This window comes from Thunnus albacares, chromosome 12, assembly GCF_914725855.1.
Source record: "Thunnus albacares chromosome 12, fThuAlb1.1, whole genome shotgun sequence".
In the NCBI taxonomy this organism is placed as follows: domain Eukaryota; kingdom Metazoa; phylum Chordata; class Actinopteri; order Scombriformes; family Scombridae; genus Thunnus; species Thunnus albacares.
Window position 1 is genome coordinate 30,029,153 of NC_058117.1, and position 17,452 is coordinate 30,046,604.

Genomic DNA, 17,452 nt, shown 5'->3' on the forward strand with positions numbered 1-17,452 from the left:
TATAGATTTATAATCAAATGATAAAACATTGGAGCAGTATGCCAGGTGTTATCAGGTGTTTTCCTTCCAGCTATCAATATGTGGAAAATATTAAGTAATAGATTAAAGAGTTTATTTACTGTACATGAATTTTAAGCTTAAACTTAAGAGTTTAAACTGTTACTTAATCATTTCTACATATTGATAGCTGACTTCTTCATAACTGACAGTGGAGATGCTGTGCATCATTGTTGTCTTCTCAAAATAACACTGGCATGAGTGAGGACGTCCCTTTTGGTGAATTAAATTCCTCTGTCCTCGCTGGGAGGAGCTGAGACATGAGTGAGGGAAACGAGGAGTCGTTAGCCAAATGAAAAGCATCCAGTATCCCTTTAAAACTGCTCCTCCTCCTGGAATGAATCAGTGCTTGATAACTCCTCCCTCTTCTTCCTGCTCTCAAACAAAACAAGCTGCAGTCTGTCCACATATTTCTTTGTTCCCTCCCCCACAGATCAGACAGGCGTTGCCACTGAGAGCTGAAATGGCACAGAAAGGAGTTCAGCTGGACCGAGAAACTTTCTCTTGTTCGATCTGTTTGGATCTACTGAAGGATCCGGTGACTATTCCCTGTGGACACAGCTACTGCATGAGCTGTATTAAAACACACTGGAATGGAAAGGATCAGAGAAAGATGTACAGCTGCCCTCAGTGCAGACAGACCTTCACACCGAGGCCTGTTCTGGGGAAAAACACCATGTTAGCAGCTTTAGTGGAGCAGCTGAAGAAGACTGGACTCCAAGCTGCTCCTGCTGATCACTATTGTGCTGGACCTGAAGATGTGGCCTGTGATGTCTGCACTGGGAGGAAGCTTAAAGCTCTCAATGATGATGAGGGGATGAAGATGTTCTGTCATACTCATCAGCAGAATATGTGTTATCTCTGCCCTGTGGATGAACATAAAGGCCACGACACAGTCTCAGCTGCAGCAGAAAGGACTGAGAGGCAGAGAGAGCTCGAGGTGAGTCGACAGAAAATCCAGCAGAGAATCCAGGACAGAGAGAAAGATGTGAAACTGCTTCAACAGGAGGTGGAGGCCGTCAGTCGCTCTGCTGATAAAGCAGTGGAGGACAGTGAGAAGATCTTCACTGAGCTGATCCATCTCATCCAGAAAAGAAGCTCTGATGTGAGGCAGCAGATCAGATCCCAGCAGGAAACTGAAGTGAGTCGAGTCAAAGAGCTTCAGGAGAAGCTGGAGCAGGAGATCACTGAGCTGAAGAGGAAAGACGCTGAACTGAAGAAGCTCTCACACATAGAGGATCACAACCAGTTTCTACACAACTACCCCTCACTGTCACAACTCAGTGAACCTACAGACTCATCCAGCATCAATATCCGTCCTCTGAGATACTTTGAGGATGTGACAGCAGCTATGTCAGAGCTCGGAGATCAACTACAGGACATCCTGAGAGAGAAATGGACAAACATCTCACTGATAGGGACTGAAGAGGACGTTTTACTGTCAGAACCAGAACCAAAGACCAGAGCTGAGTTCTTAAAATATTCACATAAAATCACACTGGATCCAAACACAGCACACACATATGTGTTATTATCTGAGGGGAACAGAAAAGCAACAGTAACAAGTCAACAACAGTCTTATTCTAGTCACCCAGACAGATTCACTAATTGGCGTCAAGTCATGAGTGGAGAGAGTCTGACTGGACGTTGTTACTGGGAGGTGGAGTGGAGAGGGACAGCAGTTTGTGTAGCAGTCACATACAAGAATATCAGCAGAGCAGGAGGCTCAAATGAATGTATATTTGGACGCAATGACAAATCTTGGGCTTTAAGATGTTACACTAACAGTTATAAGTTTTTGTTCAACAATGTCTCAACTCCCGTCTCAGGTCCTGGTTCCTCCAGAGTAGGAGTGTACCTGGATCACAGTGCAGGTATTCTGTCCTTCTACAGCGTCTCTGAAACCATGACTCTCCTCCACAGAGTCCAGACCACATTCACTCAGCCTCTCTATGCTGGACTTTGGTTTTTACAGTTTGGAGTCACAGCTGAGTTGTGTAAACTCAAATAGACAGAAGTCATTTCAGACTTCATGTGTCAGATTTGGTGGCTGGTGAATTTGAAAATCAGTGGCTATTTACATTTTAAAAAGTCAATTTCCAACCCATGTTGTCATTCTTCATGTTTTTGTCTCCATTGTTTCTGAGAGCTCGTTGCTGTGGTGTTTCTGAACTGCACAGAGATCAGCTGTCAATCAAACTGAGATTGTCAACACTTTTTTATCATTTGTTGTTCTGATGATGTTTTGAGTTTCTTTAAATGTCACTTTTTCCTGTGTGTTTTTATCCATGGAGGCTATCGCTGCTCATGATGATGTCTTTTGCCTTCACTGATGTTTCTTCAGATGAAAATATAAACTTCTCTTTGTTCTAAATGTTAGTTTCATGTTTGTATTGATGTGTTTGTGTGTTGTTGTTTCTTAAACAGAGAAAACAGCAGAACTTCCTTCATCATAGATATTTTGTTCTCTTTACTTTGTAAATTTATAAAGAACTGTGTTCTAGAACTATAATTATCTTGATAATAATCAAGGAGGAGATCATTTATTATGTTGTTGTACATAGCTGACATTCTGGGTTAAACTAACTGATTGTGTGGATGAAGTGAATCTGAACATGAAATCATTGAACAAGAGTCATTTAACAGACTTTACTGATTGGATGTGTGAACAATCTGAAGCTTTATATCATCAATAAAGTTGTTTTATTTCAAGATTGAACAAAGTATTTTCTTCTGTCTTCATCTCAGGATCTCATTCAAAGCTTCTGGAGAAAATGTGAAACCAATATGAGAGTTTATTTGAGGCAGTTTTCCTCCTGAAACACCACAAAGTGCAGAGTTCATGTTCAGAGCAGAAGAATGTTTGTCAGTCAGTCTCTGTACTTTCAGCTTTCTTCACTAAAACATTTTAATGCTTTAGAGGTGGAGATAATTTTAACACCTTATACCTTATACAATATGTAGATGACAAACTGATCAAATGTTTTATGTATAAAATATTGATCTAAAAAGTAACTAAAGCTGTCAAATAAATGTAGTGGAGTAGGAAGTACAATATTTTCCTCTGAAATGTAGTGGAGTGGAAGTGTAAAGTAGCATCAAATCGAAATAATCAAGTAAAGTACAAAACTCAAAATTGTACTTAAGTACAGTACTTGAGTAAATGTACTCAGTTACTTTCCACTACTGCAGGACTTTTACTTGTAATGGAGTATATCTATGTATTTTCAGCATGTATACAACACATCCACTTAGTTAGGTTTATGCATGAGCAGTGAGATGGTTAGGGTTAGGGTTAGGGGTCAGGGGTCAGGGGGCTGATATTGTGTAACTTGACCTATGTCGATCATTGACACACCCACAAAATGTCAGGCCACCAGACAAACAGGAGACATCTGGGAATATTGAGGAAGGGGGGCAAAGTACACCACACACACACACACAGCATGCAAAGACGAAATTAAGAAATGTCCTACTCTCATGGGTCAAAATCCAAGTGATCATTGACTCATGAAAGTGCCGAAAAACATAGGCAGGAAGTCACGTCCGCTTTGGTGTAAATAGGGGTTGGGTGTGAGTTGAAAGGGGCTGTATTGGTGATTTTCTGAGTTTTGTATGTTCGTGTGTAATGAAATAAACTCCTGTTGGTTGTCTGCACATCTCTCTGGTCTCAGCGTTTGGTGTGAACGTCTTAAATATAGTCTGATTTGAAACCCCTATATGTATTCACCAAGTTAATAGCAAACATCTGTTTAGGGAACAACAGCTTCAAACATCCAATGACAAAAGTATTTTCTGGTTAGATCTGACTCACAGAAAAGCTGCAGGGTTCCTCTGCTGTAGGTGTGGTTGTTGTTGGGGTCTTGAGTCCAGCTGACAATGAGGAGGTCGATGGATCAGCAGCCTGAAGACACAGTAAGGACAAATGTTAATGTTCCTAATCTGTCAGATGTCAATAATGTCATTATTACTGATATAAATGATGGACAAAACTACGGAAGTAAGACCCAAGTTGTAATAAACTTTAATAAAGTGGATTTACTATTAAGTGCCATGAAAATGTGATTTGTGAACAGTGTATACTCAGCAAATAGTATATTACAGTTATGGTTATATCTGTAGTCTCTATTCTGTTATTAGTTACTCCATTTATTTTTTATATTTGAGTTAGTCTATTTGGTTATTGTATATAATTTAGCTTTTCACTGTATTTGTTTCTTTTACCGACCTCACTGCTTTTGTATTTTGATTTATGTCAAGTGGCTGCTGTAACACTTTTAATTTCCCTCTGGGATTAATTAATCAATCAGTCAATCTATCTATCTATAGTAGCCTATAGTATTCTGCTAAAATCATTTGAATTCATTCTTTCCCTCATCAGTCTACACTCAGTACCCCTTAATGACAAAGTAAAAACAGAATTTTAGAAATTTTGGCAAATTTATTAAAAAGGAAAAACTGAAATATCACATTGACGTAAGTATTCAAACCTATGACACTTGAAATTTAGTTCAGGAGGAAGAGGTATTCATATCCTTTACTTAAATAGAAGTAGGAATACCAGACTATGAAAATACAGTGGAAACCGCTTATAGTGATCACGGTTACAGTGATGAACCGCTTATATGGACGAAAATGCTTTAGACAGAATCATTCCTATACAAATCCTTTAATTCGCTTATACTAATCAATAGTCCGCTTATAGTGTTTATTTTGGGTCTTTTCATAAATGAAAACATATGGAAAAAACATTTTAAACTACGGTAATTCTATTTTCTTTTTTATCTTACTCCCATAGTTCACCTATGATGTGTATTTAGCGGCTGCGACACCATTATCAGGCTTTGTGGCGCACCTCTGCAGGGTTGTGTGGAGGTGCAGGGTATGGGTGTTTATTTGTAACTGCCGTGAAACAATCAGAAAATAACGTTTTATTCCCCTCATTCACCAGCTTTCTAACTTCTGCTGCTCGCGCTCCTCATCCACTCTCTAGATCACTTGACCACTGCTTCTCTCTCTCTTTCTCGTCTTTTTAAAAATGAGTTGGAAGCCGCTAGCAAAGCCTATCTTTCTTTTAACATTATCAAACAACAAGAAATGTCCTCCCCTCTTCCTAGTAATGTTTTAGTCCTCCCTCAAGGCAGGGTTGTACAGCGTTACCAGTGTTCTCCAAAAGTTGATTCTGGTCCGACTTTCACACTACGGCCCCTAACCCCGCAGTCTCAATGCACAACGCACAACCCGTCTGCTGCCAGCTGGCGACCTGAGGCTGGTGACGCGTCCACATTGAAATCATGACGGGAGAAAGAAAAGGAAAAATTAACTTTCTCTCAATGAAAAACGTAGTCTCCTTGAAGCTCATGACAAACTGCCAAATTTGATGGTAATCTGCATGAAAAATTAAGAAAAAGAAAAAAAATCAGGTATAATAATCACCTGCTTACAGTGATCAATTTGACACAAATGGAAGTGATTACTATAAGCGGTTTCCACTGAACTCCATTATAAAAAGTTTTGCTTAAAATTAAGAATCTTTTTCTTTCTTTTTTTTTTTAGTACAGATGATCAGAGAACTTTAATACTTTTGGCTATTTGCCTAAAATATTAAAGTACATTTATTTATAATGCAGGATGACTTCTTAACAGAATATATTATCTATATAATATTTTTTGTTGCTGATGCATTAACTTGTAAACATTTGGTATATTTGGAAATTGTGCAGCCAATTTTAATTATTTTATATACTACAGTATGGGCTAGTTTAACCTATAGTAATAGTAATCAAGAGTGCTTGATACTTTAAGTTTTGTTGTGTAAGTATTTGTGCAATTATGAATTATTATTGTGCACAACTCAAACATGAAATTATTCATCCAGTGACATAACTTATATTATAGGAGGTATAATAATAGGGAAATAGTCCTCCTTGTTGGCCACACAAGAGAGATCAATTAGAAATGTGATTGCTATTAATATTAATTATGATTTTGCGAGGGTATAGGTCTTTTAAGGTTAAGTGTCTGAGATGCAAGCACAAGAAAACACAAACAAGCCCACTTTAGTTACATACACATTTCTTACTAATACTACAGGTACAAGTACTAAACACCACAACATTTTACAAACAAGACACAAGAGGGAAAGGGAAACTGGTACACAAGGCTATGGCTAGTGAATAATTGAAATGCATGATGCAGAGTTATCTACTGTGCAGTTGGTATGAGAGACCTGACAAACAGATGAGATGACTGTTATCTGAGAAGCAGTGAGTCAAATCAACGGTACAACAGCTTAGTTCTGAATTGTTAATTGAAATTACAAATCATGAAAGCACCAGGGTTCGAGCAAGTTGATGAAGGTTTTGTACAAATGCTTGCTTCCTGACGTGGCTTCTTGTGGAGAATGGAGTCCAATGCACCGGGATGAGGAGCTGGAGTCTCAATCTGGTAATGATGAGTAAGTTGGCTGGTCCAGAGTTGAAAAGTTTCCATTGGAAGAGAGCCCCTGGTTCATGCTTTCCAAGGCTTGATCCTCAACTCATGACTCTAGACTTTTGAGGTCTAGAGTCCCCCCCCCCCCCCCCCCATTCATGGACAGGTGGGTACAGTTCCTGAATACAGTTACTCCATTAATCAAAGTATTTAGAATTTAACAATTGCATGATTCCTAATTTTGCTATTTCAATAGTAGCTTTAGCATTCTGAAAGTGAAACAAGCAGAATGATACCAAACATGATAGTGTTATCATGGATGATGGGATTATGTTAGTGGTACATTTCTTGGCTTAAAGGTAGTGGAATAAAAGTCTGACTAAAGTACATAACAACACATATTGTGATATAAACACATATCAACATAAAACAATTATTGTCATTAGACAAAGTCTAAAACTACATTTGTAAGTCTATGGGTTTTACAGTCCTCTGTTCTCCTTGATCTGACTGCAAACGGCAGGGGTCCATGCCATTTGAGGGTGTGTGTGCGTGAGTGCCTGTATGTCACTGGAGCACAGCATATTATGCAGCATGTCTTGTGTCTTATGCTGGTTTGCCCAGTGATCAGTTCTTGGATTGGTCATTCAAGTCCTGAAAGTCAAAATCCACAGTGGGATTAAAGTTGGCGACAGCTCTTCTCTGTGTGTGACTGGCTCTTAGAGGTGAGTTATGATAGCCAATGGTGGGGGTCGTTTATCCAAATGGTACTATCAATTCACACTGGGGTGTGAATTGGTCTTCCCATCTTGCTGGATCAAAGGTGGTTTGGGTCAGTGGTCTGGTTTGGTGACCATGCAGGACATAGGGGTTCCTTATCTGATCCTTTTCTGTTTGCAGGAGGTTGTTTAGATGGTCTGGTCAGTGAGGAGTTTGGGACTCTCACTTATATATTATTGGCCAGCATTCATGGGGTGTTGAAGAAAGTGCTGGTCTGTTGTTTGACGCTTGTGCTGTCGACCTTCAAAACATGCAGGAACTGTACCCTACAGTTGATAATACATACAGCACACAGTGATGTGTTTATCATCACTCAGCAGTGGTAGGTCTGCCAGAGAGAGTAGGCGGATCTAATGCAACAGACTTCTCTAGTTTAGTTCTCTAACTAAAAATAGGTCTATCTGTGCACTCACAGTATCTACACCACACACCTACTTCACTACATGACACACTCACTTGGTCAGGTTTAGGTCATGTAGTAAAGTGGGTGTGTTGTGTTTGTCTGGCATGTTGGCACGTTGGTTATGTTCTTTCAGTAATTAACAGGTTTAAATTGTCTATTTGTGTCTTATTCTGTGACAGCCAGATATTACTATAGATTTATAATCAAATGATAAAACATTGGAGCAGTATGCCAGGTGTTATCAGGTGTTTTCCTTCCAGCTATCAATATGTGGAAAATATTAAGTAATAGATTAAAGAGTTTATTTACTGTACATGAATTTTAAGCTTAAACTTAAGAGTTTAAACTGTTACTTAATCATTTCTACATATTGATAGCTGACTTCTTCATAACTGACAGTGGAGATGCTGTGCATCATTGTCGTCTCCTCAAAATAACACCGGCATGAGTGAGGAAGTCCCTTTTGGTGAATTAAATTCCTCTGTCCTCGCTGGGAGGAGCTGAGACATGAGTGAGGGAAACGAGGAGTCACCATAGCCAAATGAAAAGCATCCAGTATCTCTTTAAAACTGCTCCTCCTCCTGGAATGAATCAGTGCTTGATAACTCCTCCCTCTTCTTCCTGCTCTCAAACACAACAAGCTGCAGTCTGTCCACATATTTCCTTGTTCCCTCCCTCACAGATCAGACAGTCGTTGCCACTGAGAGCTGAAATGGCACAGAAAGGAGTTCAGCTGGACCGAGAAACTTTCTCTTGTTCGATCTGTTTGGATCTACTGAAGGATCCGGTGACTATTCCCTGTGGACACAGCTACTGCATGAGCTGTATTAAAACACACTGGAATGGAAAGGATCAGAGAAAGATTTACAGCTGCCCTCAGTGCAGACAGACCTTCACACCAAGGCCTGTTCTGGGGAAAAACACCATGTTAGCAGCTTTAGTGGAGCAGCTGAAGAAGACTGAACTCCAAGCTGCTCCTGCTGGTCACTGCTGTGCTGGACCTGAGGATGTGGCCTGTGATGTCTGCACTGGGAGGAAGCTTAAAGCTCTCAATGATGATGAGATGATGAAGATGTTCTGTTGTACTCATCAGCAGAATATGTGTTATCTCTGCCCTGTGGATGAACATAAAGGCCACGACACAGTCTCAGCTGCAGCAGAAAGGACTGAGAGGCAGAGAGAGCTCGAGGTGAGTCGACAACAAATCCAGCAGAGAATCCAGTGCAGAGAGAAAGATGTGAAGCTGCTTCAACAGGAGGTGGAGGCCGTCAGTCGCTCTGCTGATAAAGCAGTGGAGGACAGTGAGAAGATCTTCACTGAGCTGATCCGTCTCATCCAGAAAAGAAGCTCTGATGTGAGGCAGCAGATCAGATCCCAGCAGGAAACTGAAGTGAGTCGAGTCAAAGAGCTTCAGGAGAAGCTGGAGCAGGAGATCACTGAGCTGAAGAGGAAAGACGCTGAACTGAAGAAGCTCTCACACACAGAGGATCACAACCAGTTTCTACACAACTACCCCTCACTGTCACAACTCAATGAACCTACAGACTCATCCAGCATCAATATCCGTCCTCTGAGATACTTTGAGGATGTGACAGCAGCTGTGTCAGAGCTCGGAGATCAACTACAGGACATCCTGAAGGAGAAATGGACAAACATCTCACTGATAGGGACTGAAGTGGACGTTTTACTGTCAGAAGCAGAACCCAAGACCAGAGCTGAGTTCTTAAAATATTCACATGAAATCACACTGGATCCAAACACAGCACACACATATGTGTTATTATCTGTGGGGAACAGAAAAGCAACAGTAACAAGTCAACACCAGTCTTATTCTAGTCACCCAGACAGATTCACTGGATGGAGTCAGGTCCTGAGTAGAGAGAGTCTGACTGGACGTTGTTACTGGGAGGTGGAGTGGAGAGGGACAGGAGTTTGTGTAGCAGTCACATACAAGAATATCAGCAGAGCAGGAGGCTCAAATAAATGTATATTTGGACGCAATGACAAATCTTGGGCTTTAAGATGTTACACTAACAGTTACACGTTTTTGTTCAACAATGTCTCAACTCCTGTCTCAGGTCCTGGTTCCTCCAGAGTAGGAGTGTACCTGGATCACAGAGCAGGTATTCTGTCCTTCTACAGCGTCTCTGAAACCATGACTCTCCTCCACAGAGTCCAGACCACATTCACTCAGCCTCTCTATGCTGGACTTTGGTTTTTACAGTTTGGAGTCACAGCTGAGTTGTGTAAACTCAAATAGACAGAAGTCATTTCAGACTTCATGTGTCAGATTCTTTGTTGTAATTCTTCATGTTTTTGTCTCCATTGTTTCTGAGAGCTCGTTGCTGTGGTGTTTCTGAGCTGCACAGAGATCAGCTGTCAATCAAACTGAGATTGTCAACACTTTTTTATCATTTGTTGTTCTGATGATGTTTTGAGTTTCTTTAAATGTCACTTTTTCCTGTGTGTTTTTATCCATGGAGGCTATCACTGCTCATGATGACGTATTTTACCTTCATTGATGTTTCTTCAGATGAAAATATAAACTTCTCTTTGTTCTAAATGTTAGTTTCATGTTTGTATTAATGTATTTGTGTGCTGTTGTTTCTTAAACAGAGAAAACAGCAGAACTTCCTTCATCATAGATATTTTGTTCTCTTTACTTAAATTTATAAGGAAATGTGTTATAGAACTATAATTATCTTGATAATAATCAATGAAGAGATAATTTATTATGTTGTTGTACATAGCTGACATTCTGGGTTAAACTAACTGATTGTGTGGATGAAGTGAATCTGAACATGAAATCATTGAACAAGAGTCATTTAACAGACTTTACTGATTGGATGTGTGAACAATCTGAAGCTTTATATAATCAATAAAGTTGTTTTATTTTAAGATTGAACAAAGTATTTTCTTCTGTCTTCATCTCAGGATCTCATTCAAAGCTTCTGGAGAAAATGTGAAACTAATATGAGAGTTTATTTGAGGCAGTTTTCCTCCTGAAACACCACAAAGTACAGAGTTCATGTTCAGAGCAGAAGAACGCTTGTCAGTCAGTCTCTGTACTTTCAGCTTTCTTCACTAAAACATTTTAATGCTTTAGAGGTGGAGCTAATTTTAACACCTTATACTGTTGAATAGTCTGATTTATAACAGTACGTAGATGACAAACTTATCAAATGTTTTATGTGTAAAATATTGATCTAAAAAGTAACTAAAGCTGTCAAATAAAAACAGTGGAGTAGAAAGTACAATATTTTCCTCTGAAATGTAGTGGAGTGGAAGTATAAAGTAGCATCAAATCAAAATATTCAAGTACAAGAACCTCAAAATTGTACTTAAGTACAGTACTTGAGTAAATGTACTCAGTTACTTTCCACTACTGTGACTTTTACTTGTAATGGAGTATATCTATGTACTCTCAGCATGTATACGACACACCCGCTTGGTTAGGTTTAGGCATGAGCAGTGAGATGGTTAGGGTTAGGGGTCAGGGGTCAGGGGGCCGGTGTTGTGTAACTTGCCTCTGGGTGCTGCGTTCCAAACCACATACGTTTTTACTTTTAGTATGTACTGCAGCTGCCCTTACAAAGTACCAACTGTTGCATGTGGTATGCATAGAATTGGGACGTAGTTCATCTGTCATTGCGGCTTCCGTCATTGCAGTGTCAATGTGCTGTCACTGGTCTGTGCTCTCTCAACGGCTCAGTCGATGTGATGTATCTTCCGCTCAGAGGATTGTGGATACTGGAAAATGCAACCGGTTGTAGTAGGACATCCTGGTACTACATACTAAACCTTTTTCTGGCATACTAAATAGTATGGTAGTATGGGTATCATGGGTATCAACACACCAAGGGTGACAACAAAGGCGGAGGGGACATGATACTTATTGTCATATGTGCTGCCAAAGAGAATGAAACTGAGATCATGGAGATTGTTATTTTAACTCTTATTACTATTATTTTCTTTATGTTGTGTGTTCTGTGTCTTCATATTATAGCACCTTGAGTTTCACTGTGAATGAAAAGTGTGGTACAAATGACATGTATTATTATTTTACTAATTTATGTTGTCAAAGAATTGATCTTAAGATATTGCTGTTGGTTTATAAAGCACTGAATGGTTTAGGGACAAAATACATTTCTGATCTGCTGCTTCGTTATGAACCATCCAGACCTCTCAGGTGGTCTGGGACAGGTCGGCTTTCTGTCCCCAGAGTAAAAACTAAACATGGATGTTCCACATATCTGAAACAAATCAGAAAACTGTAGATCTGCTGCAACTCTCAGTTCCTTTAAATAACAGCTGAAGACTTTACTGTTTGCCTTTTATTAAACCAAATTTGAGGGTTAATATTTTACACTGCACTGTAACTTTTATTCTCTTGTCTTATTCCCTTTTTAGCTTATTTTTATATCCAAATTTAACACTTTTTTAATGTTTTTTTTTATCTTTGTTTTCTTTTTACTTGTGTTGCTTTTATATTCTGTCTTGATGCCTTTTATGCTCTATGTAAAGCACTTTGAATTGCCTTGTTGTTGAAACGTGCTATACAAATAAACTTGCCTTGCCTTGCGATGCTGGAATTTACGAAGCGCACTCCAAGGCAACACTCTGAACCTTTATTTTGAAAGTAGCATTGCGGAAGTTACCCAACGACCCGTAAAAGAGGAGACAACCGACCGACCGACTGACAACAAACAACAACGGCTACCCGCAGCATCCCTCCGGTACCCGCAGCCGGTCACACCGGTTAAACACGCTCAGACTTAGCCGCGCAGAGCTCACCGGACGCCGGAGCTGACCCGCTGGCTGTTTGTTGATGTTTATTTAACGGACATTTCGACAAAAAAAATTGTTGTCGTTCCAACGTCCGTTCACGATGACGAGTTACCGGGCGTTTCATTCTCAGCTGACGTCCATCATGGAGGCTCTGGCCAAAGCCGCCGTGGCGGAGATATGCGAGCTGGTGGACGACAGCTACGCGGGGCTGCAGCTGGAGATCAGCCGCAGCCGGAAGGAGAACGAGGCGCTGCGGAGGAAGCTGCAGCTGATCGAGGGCATCATCCACCGGGGACACCGGGGGACCGTCGCGATGTTGGATTACGGCGGCGAGGAGGAGGCCGACGGGGGGCTGATGATGGATTTCACTGTCGGTGAGTTTCGGGGGTGTGGGGGGGCAGGGGGGGTTGGTCACTCAGTCAGTCCGTCAGTTGCGCTTCGTTGTCAGGGGCAACTTCCAGGAGTCCCAAATAAAAGGGCCCCAAACAGCTGGAGATTTATTATGATGTTTAGATATGAAAAACATTTAAATCATGTTACTTTTCTAACACATTTTACCCCAAAATAACTTAAAAAAGCCCCCCAAAGCACTTAAAACATGTAACTGTGTACTACTTATTTACTGTGTACTTCTACTCCAGATGTAAACATTGTACTTCGACATTTAACTGAGAGATTAATGTTATTGGTTACGCTGCAGATTTAATATTTTATTTTCAAGGTACAACAATTAAAATATGATGCATTATTATTCATGAAACTATCCAGTATTATATAAGAATTAAGAGTTACACCTTGAACAGATATTTATTAAATGTATTTCTTTCATGCTTCACTTTTAAGTAAAACTTTACTGTGTGTTATTGATATGAAAAATATTGAATTATGTGACTATTCTAACTTTTTGTATAATAAAATAAATTACAAAAGGCTCCCAAAGCACTTTAAAAAAACATGCAACTGTTTACTTCTACTTCAGAGGAAAAAACATTGAACATTTACCTGACAGATAAATATTACAAGTTATGGTACAGATTCAGATTTTACTCACAAAATATAACAATTACAATATTTATTATTCATGAAACCATCCAACATTATACAGAATAGTTAATAATATAATTAAATAAGAATTAAAAGCTCCACCTTTTACAATGCAGTATTAATAGTCGAGTACTTCCTCCACCACTACCACTTACCACCGTTCCCAGTTAGAGAAAGGTTGAAAATAAAGCAAGATGGTGTTTGTCTGGAGGCCTTCAAATCACTAAATTTAGCTAAATTTTCATTACAATACACCTTCTTTCTTATATTGATGATCCAGAAAATACACCGATACATATTATCCAAATCATGTGGCGTTTCTGAAAGGAAAACAACTTAAAAATTGTACATTTCTAAACAGACTTCCTGGCATTCATCACCTATTTCTGACATAAAATATGCCAAATAATCACAGTTTACAGCAAGGAATTCCTGTTGAAACATGACCATCACATCAGTCAGCCTTACACATCCCACTGGGACCAGTGTAACCCTCCGTAGTGGTGCTCTGGCTCTTGTATAAGGAACCTTTTCTCTTACTTTCTTTTTTGTATTATGATTTTTTTTGTTGCTCAGAACGTGCCTTGCCGACCGTAGCGGTGCAGCCGAAAGCCTCGAGTCTCAGAAGAAGCGGAAGGGTTCCTGCGTTGGAGGCGACGACACCCGTGACCCCTTTAACCAAAGAGGTGAGAGGACGTTGCCACGGCGCAGGTCTGAACGTTTCCTCTCTGCATGAACGCCAACATAAACACAGAAGTATTTCTTTAAGGGTTACAGTTGGTGCCTTTGTTTAATTTTATCCCTGTTCATTTGAAGAATGAGTTTCGGCTCTTCCTTTAAGACCAGGAAAAGACAACTACCTTCCTGTTTTTCTTGATTTACTGGATGTTTGTTGGCACCGGTTTGCCACCGGTTTCTTTGAACCTGTGAATATTTTGATAAAGGTTTGAATAAACTCCACACCTGCCTTTAGCAATTTTAGAGTTTAGTGTGAAATCATAATGGTGGTTTTCTACTCTCAGGATACTTTGTCGGAGGAGCCGAATGACGAGGACGTCGTGTTGATAAAGGAGGAGACGTCAGGCGAGGAGACGATGAACGGTACCGACGCCACAGACAACAACCTGCTTCTCAACGAGGACGGTAAGAGAGGAAACATTACAGACACCAGGAACTAACACTTTGAATTTACTGTCGTCATTCTGAGAAACAGAGAAACAACTGAAGGAACGAGAAGAGTTTAACCAGAAGAGTGAGAAACAGAGAGAGAGAAACCAGTAACAACAAGCAGTCGTGATGGTTTAGACCAGTTCACACTGTGAATCTGTCGTGAACTGTTTAGCTAACACGTCTTTTCACTGGTCGATTAGTTGGTCGATTTGCTCTCGTCCGACTAAATTCTCATTGGTCGAATAATCTCCGTGTTATTTTCATAAGGAGAAAAGTGCGACATCAACAGCTTTCCAGGATTAATCCATTATTTCCTGCGGCCCAACCTAACGGAGACCGCCGAGTCTAACTACTGAACGTTTACTGAATCAGCATTTCTCCTGTAATGAACAACGAACCCCCATCAGGCCAAAAAAAACTTTTTAATGCCAAAAAAAAAAAGCCAAACATCTCTTCATTCAGAAATCAATAGTGTTTGGGAGTCTCAGTGCAGCGCTGTTCCGAAACGTGAGTTAACCTCTGTGTCGTTGCCTGGGAAACCGCTGGTAGCGTAACCCTGTCTAAGAATAGAGAAGTGCTTCGTATGTTAGCGTAGTGAGCGAGAAACAGCGAGAGGTTAGTAGTAAGTTGTCAGTCTGGCAGTAAATGTACAGTACAGACTACAGTGTGTCAGTTAATAAATGCTAAAAAGTCACGTCTGTTGTTTCCCCAAATGCTGGAAAAGTAAAGGAGGTTAGCTCCAAAGTTAGCAACAACGGGTTAGCATAACCTGAAGATGCTAAACAGAGAAATACAGAACAGAGAAATGTGTGGCTGCAGAGTTTACTGTTCACTCTGTCCCGTTACATCACCATCAGTTTTTTGCTGCTTGATTGTTGTCAGACAGTTTGAAACGTCACTTGCTGCCCTGATCACACCAATCACACAGCTCTGATTATCACCTGTAACATCTGTCTGTCCGTCACCCAAAACACGTTGTTTCTTCTCCTAGTGCATGCTGGGTTATATTATATTATATTTTGACAGAAGTGTTTAAATGTAGAATCCTCACTAATCACTAGTTCTGCTCTGTGTGAAGGAACAGAGGTGCATCTGTCAGAAGCGGACGACAGTGAGGAAGGACCCTCGGGGATGATGATCTCCTCCTCGTCGGCTGACGTGAGGAACACGTGGGAACACGGCGGCGGCGGCGGCAACAGGCCGCCGGAGCGAGTCGAGCCTCGAGAATCCCACAGTGCACCGGGGTCTCCGGGCCCAGCAGGGGGCGCCGAGGACAACTCTTCAGACGTCGTGTTTGATCTGGCATCGGAGTCGGACTGCGAAGCCACAAGAAAACCGTTCCTCTCCGGGTCGGGGGGAAGCCCCGCCTCCCTGCACGGGGACATGAAAAGAGGCGTGTCCCTGATCAGCTCCCTCCCCTACGACACAGAGCTGGATCTGTGCTCCTCCTGGACCAATCAGGGGCTGCCGAGCATGGTGCCCGTCCCTCACCAGCAGTACCTCAAGCCGGACCACCGGTCGACATTACTGGACAAAGTGTCTGACTTGAACACCGCCAGTTTCCCGTTGGCGTTGGGCCTCGCCGCGTCCAGACTGGAACCTCTGGACCTGAACCGGTACTGCAGGGACAGACGCTTCGTCTGCAGCTACTGCGGCAAATGCTTCACGTCGTCGCGGAGCCTGGAGACGCACGTGCGCGTTCACACCGGCGAGCGGCCGTACAGCTGCGCTCAGTGCGGGAAGCGTTTCACGCAGTCGGGTCACCTGAAGACGCACCAGAGCGTCCACACGGGGGAGCGGCCGTTCGCCTGCGAGCACTGCGGGAAGAGGTTCGCCGGGAAGCAGAACCTGAGGATCCATCAGCAGAAACACCATCCCGCCGAGCAGAGCGCCGCTCCCGTTTAACCGTTTACCTCCCGTGTACCTCGGACGCTGCAGGGCCTGAACGTCAGATTGACCTGCTGATTTTTTTTTTATGCACTCATGGTACTGAGAGACCAGAACCTCACTGCTGATACTGAACTTCTGATTTCAACAGATGGTTTTTTTTTTTAAGTTGACGGCCTTTTTTAAAGATGTTTTAGAAGAATGTTGCTTTTAAAAAACAAACAAACTGATCAATACTTGTGACTGTTTTTTATCCTGTCAGGCCTTACAGACTTTTAACTGATGGAAACCCGACACGGAGCAGAACCAGAACCAGACTGTGATCCAGATCAATTCTTACCTCAAACAGAACGCGGGCCGTTTTGGGTCCGCTTCCATACTTTAGGAAAAAAAAGTGCCGACTGCGCCTGATGATGAAAAGTGATTCCTGTAGCGAGCCGACATGTAAGAAGCATGTGAATGTTCATTGGTTGGTGTATATCTGGAATTAAAAGCGTGCAATTCACTTCCTGTTTGTCTCGCTTTTATGTCGTAGACGCAGTTTGTCCCGACTTCATCTATCTGCTAGTCGCTTTTATTCAGACGTGAGAGGTCGGCATGGAAACGATTAGTCGATCGACCAAGAAACTGAAAGAAAATGAGTCGTCAGTAGTTCTTCTAATTGTTTGAAGTCGTTTGAAGATTTTCTGCTTTTCTCTCTTTTATTTCATCATAAATTGAACATCTTTGATTTTTGAGCTCTGAGAACATACTTCTGATATTTTATAGGTGGAATTATTTTATTATTTATACATTTTTATTTTTATTATTATTATTATGGATGATATTTGTAATGGAGATGATCTTTAATTGCTGGTCTACACTAAGTTTCGGGAGGATTTTTCTTGGTCT

General features: G+C 41.1%; 2 protein-coding genes across 3 annotated transcripts; both read left to right on the forward strand.

Moving 5' to 3' along the window:
* Positions 1 to 369: 369 nt before the first annotated feature.
* On the forward strand, positions 370 to 2,005 carry LOC122993432 (tripartite motif-containing protein 16-like protein; the record flags this gene model as incomplete). The annotated part of the gene is made up of 1 exon (XM_044367583.1): positions 370 to 2,005. A coding segment is annotated over exon 1 (1,611 nt), but the record flags the coding sequence as incomplete, so codon positions are not given.
* Positions 2,006 to 12,318: 10,313 nt separating this feature from the next.
* si:dkey-7l6.3 (neurotrophin receptor-interacting factor 1) lies at positions 12,319 to 17,066 on the forward strand. Of its 2 annotated transcripts, none has more exons than XM_044367879.1 (4): positions 12,319 to 12,834; positions 14,081 to 14,190; positions 14,527 to 14,647; positions 15,753 to 17,066. In XM_044367879.1, exons 1-4 carry the CDS (start codon positions 12,561 to 12,563, stop codon positions 16,577 to 16,579), a joined length of 1,332 nt encoding a protein of 443 aa, XP_044223814.1. In that variant the 5' UTR covers positions 12,319 to 12,560; the 3' UTR covers positions 16,580 to 17,066. The 2 variants fall into 2 exon arrangements, with proteins under 2 accessions (XP_044223814.1, XP_044223815.1); XM_044367880.1 differs by having other exon boundaries at positions 15,759 to 17,066.
* The last annotated feature ends 386 nt before the right edge of the window (positions 17,067 to 17,452 follow it).

Bases quoted from the DNA above. Each gene is read 5' to 3' on its own strand.
- si:dkey-7l6.3 (XM_044367879.1), top strand. From the start codon at position 12,561: ATGACGAGTTACCGGGCGTTTCATTCTCAGCTGACGTCCATCATGGAG. The intron at 12,835-14,080 runs GTGAGTTTCGGG...TTTGTTGCTCAG, and splicing joins GATGATGGATTTCACTGTCG to AACGTGCCTTGCCGACCGTA. The intron at 14,648-15,752 runs GTAAGAGAGGAA...CTCTGTGTGAAG, and splicing joins CCTGCTTCTCAACGAGGACG to GAACAGAGGTGCATCTGTCA.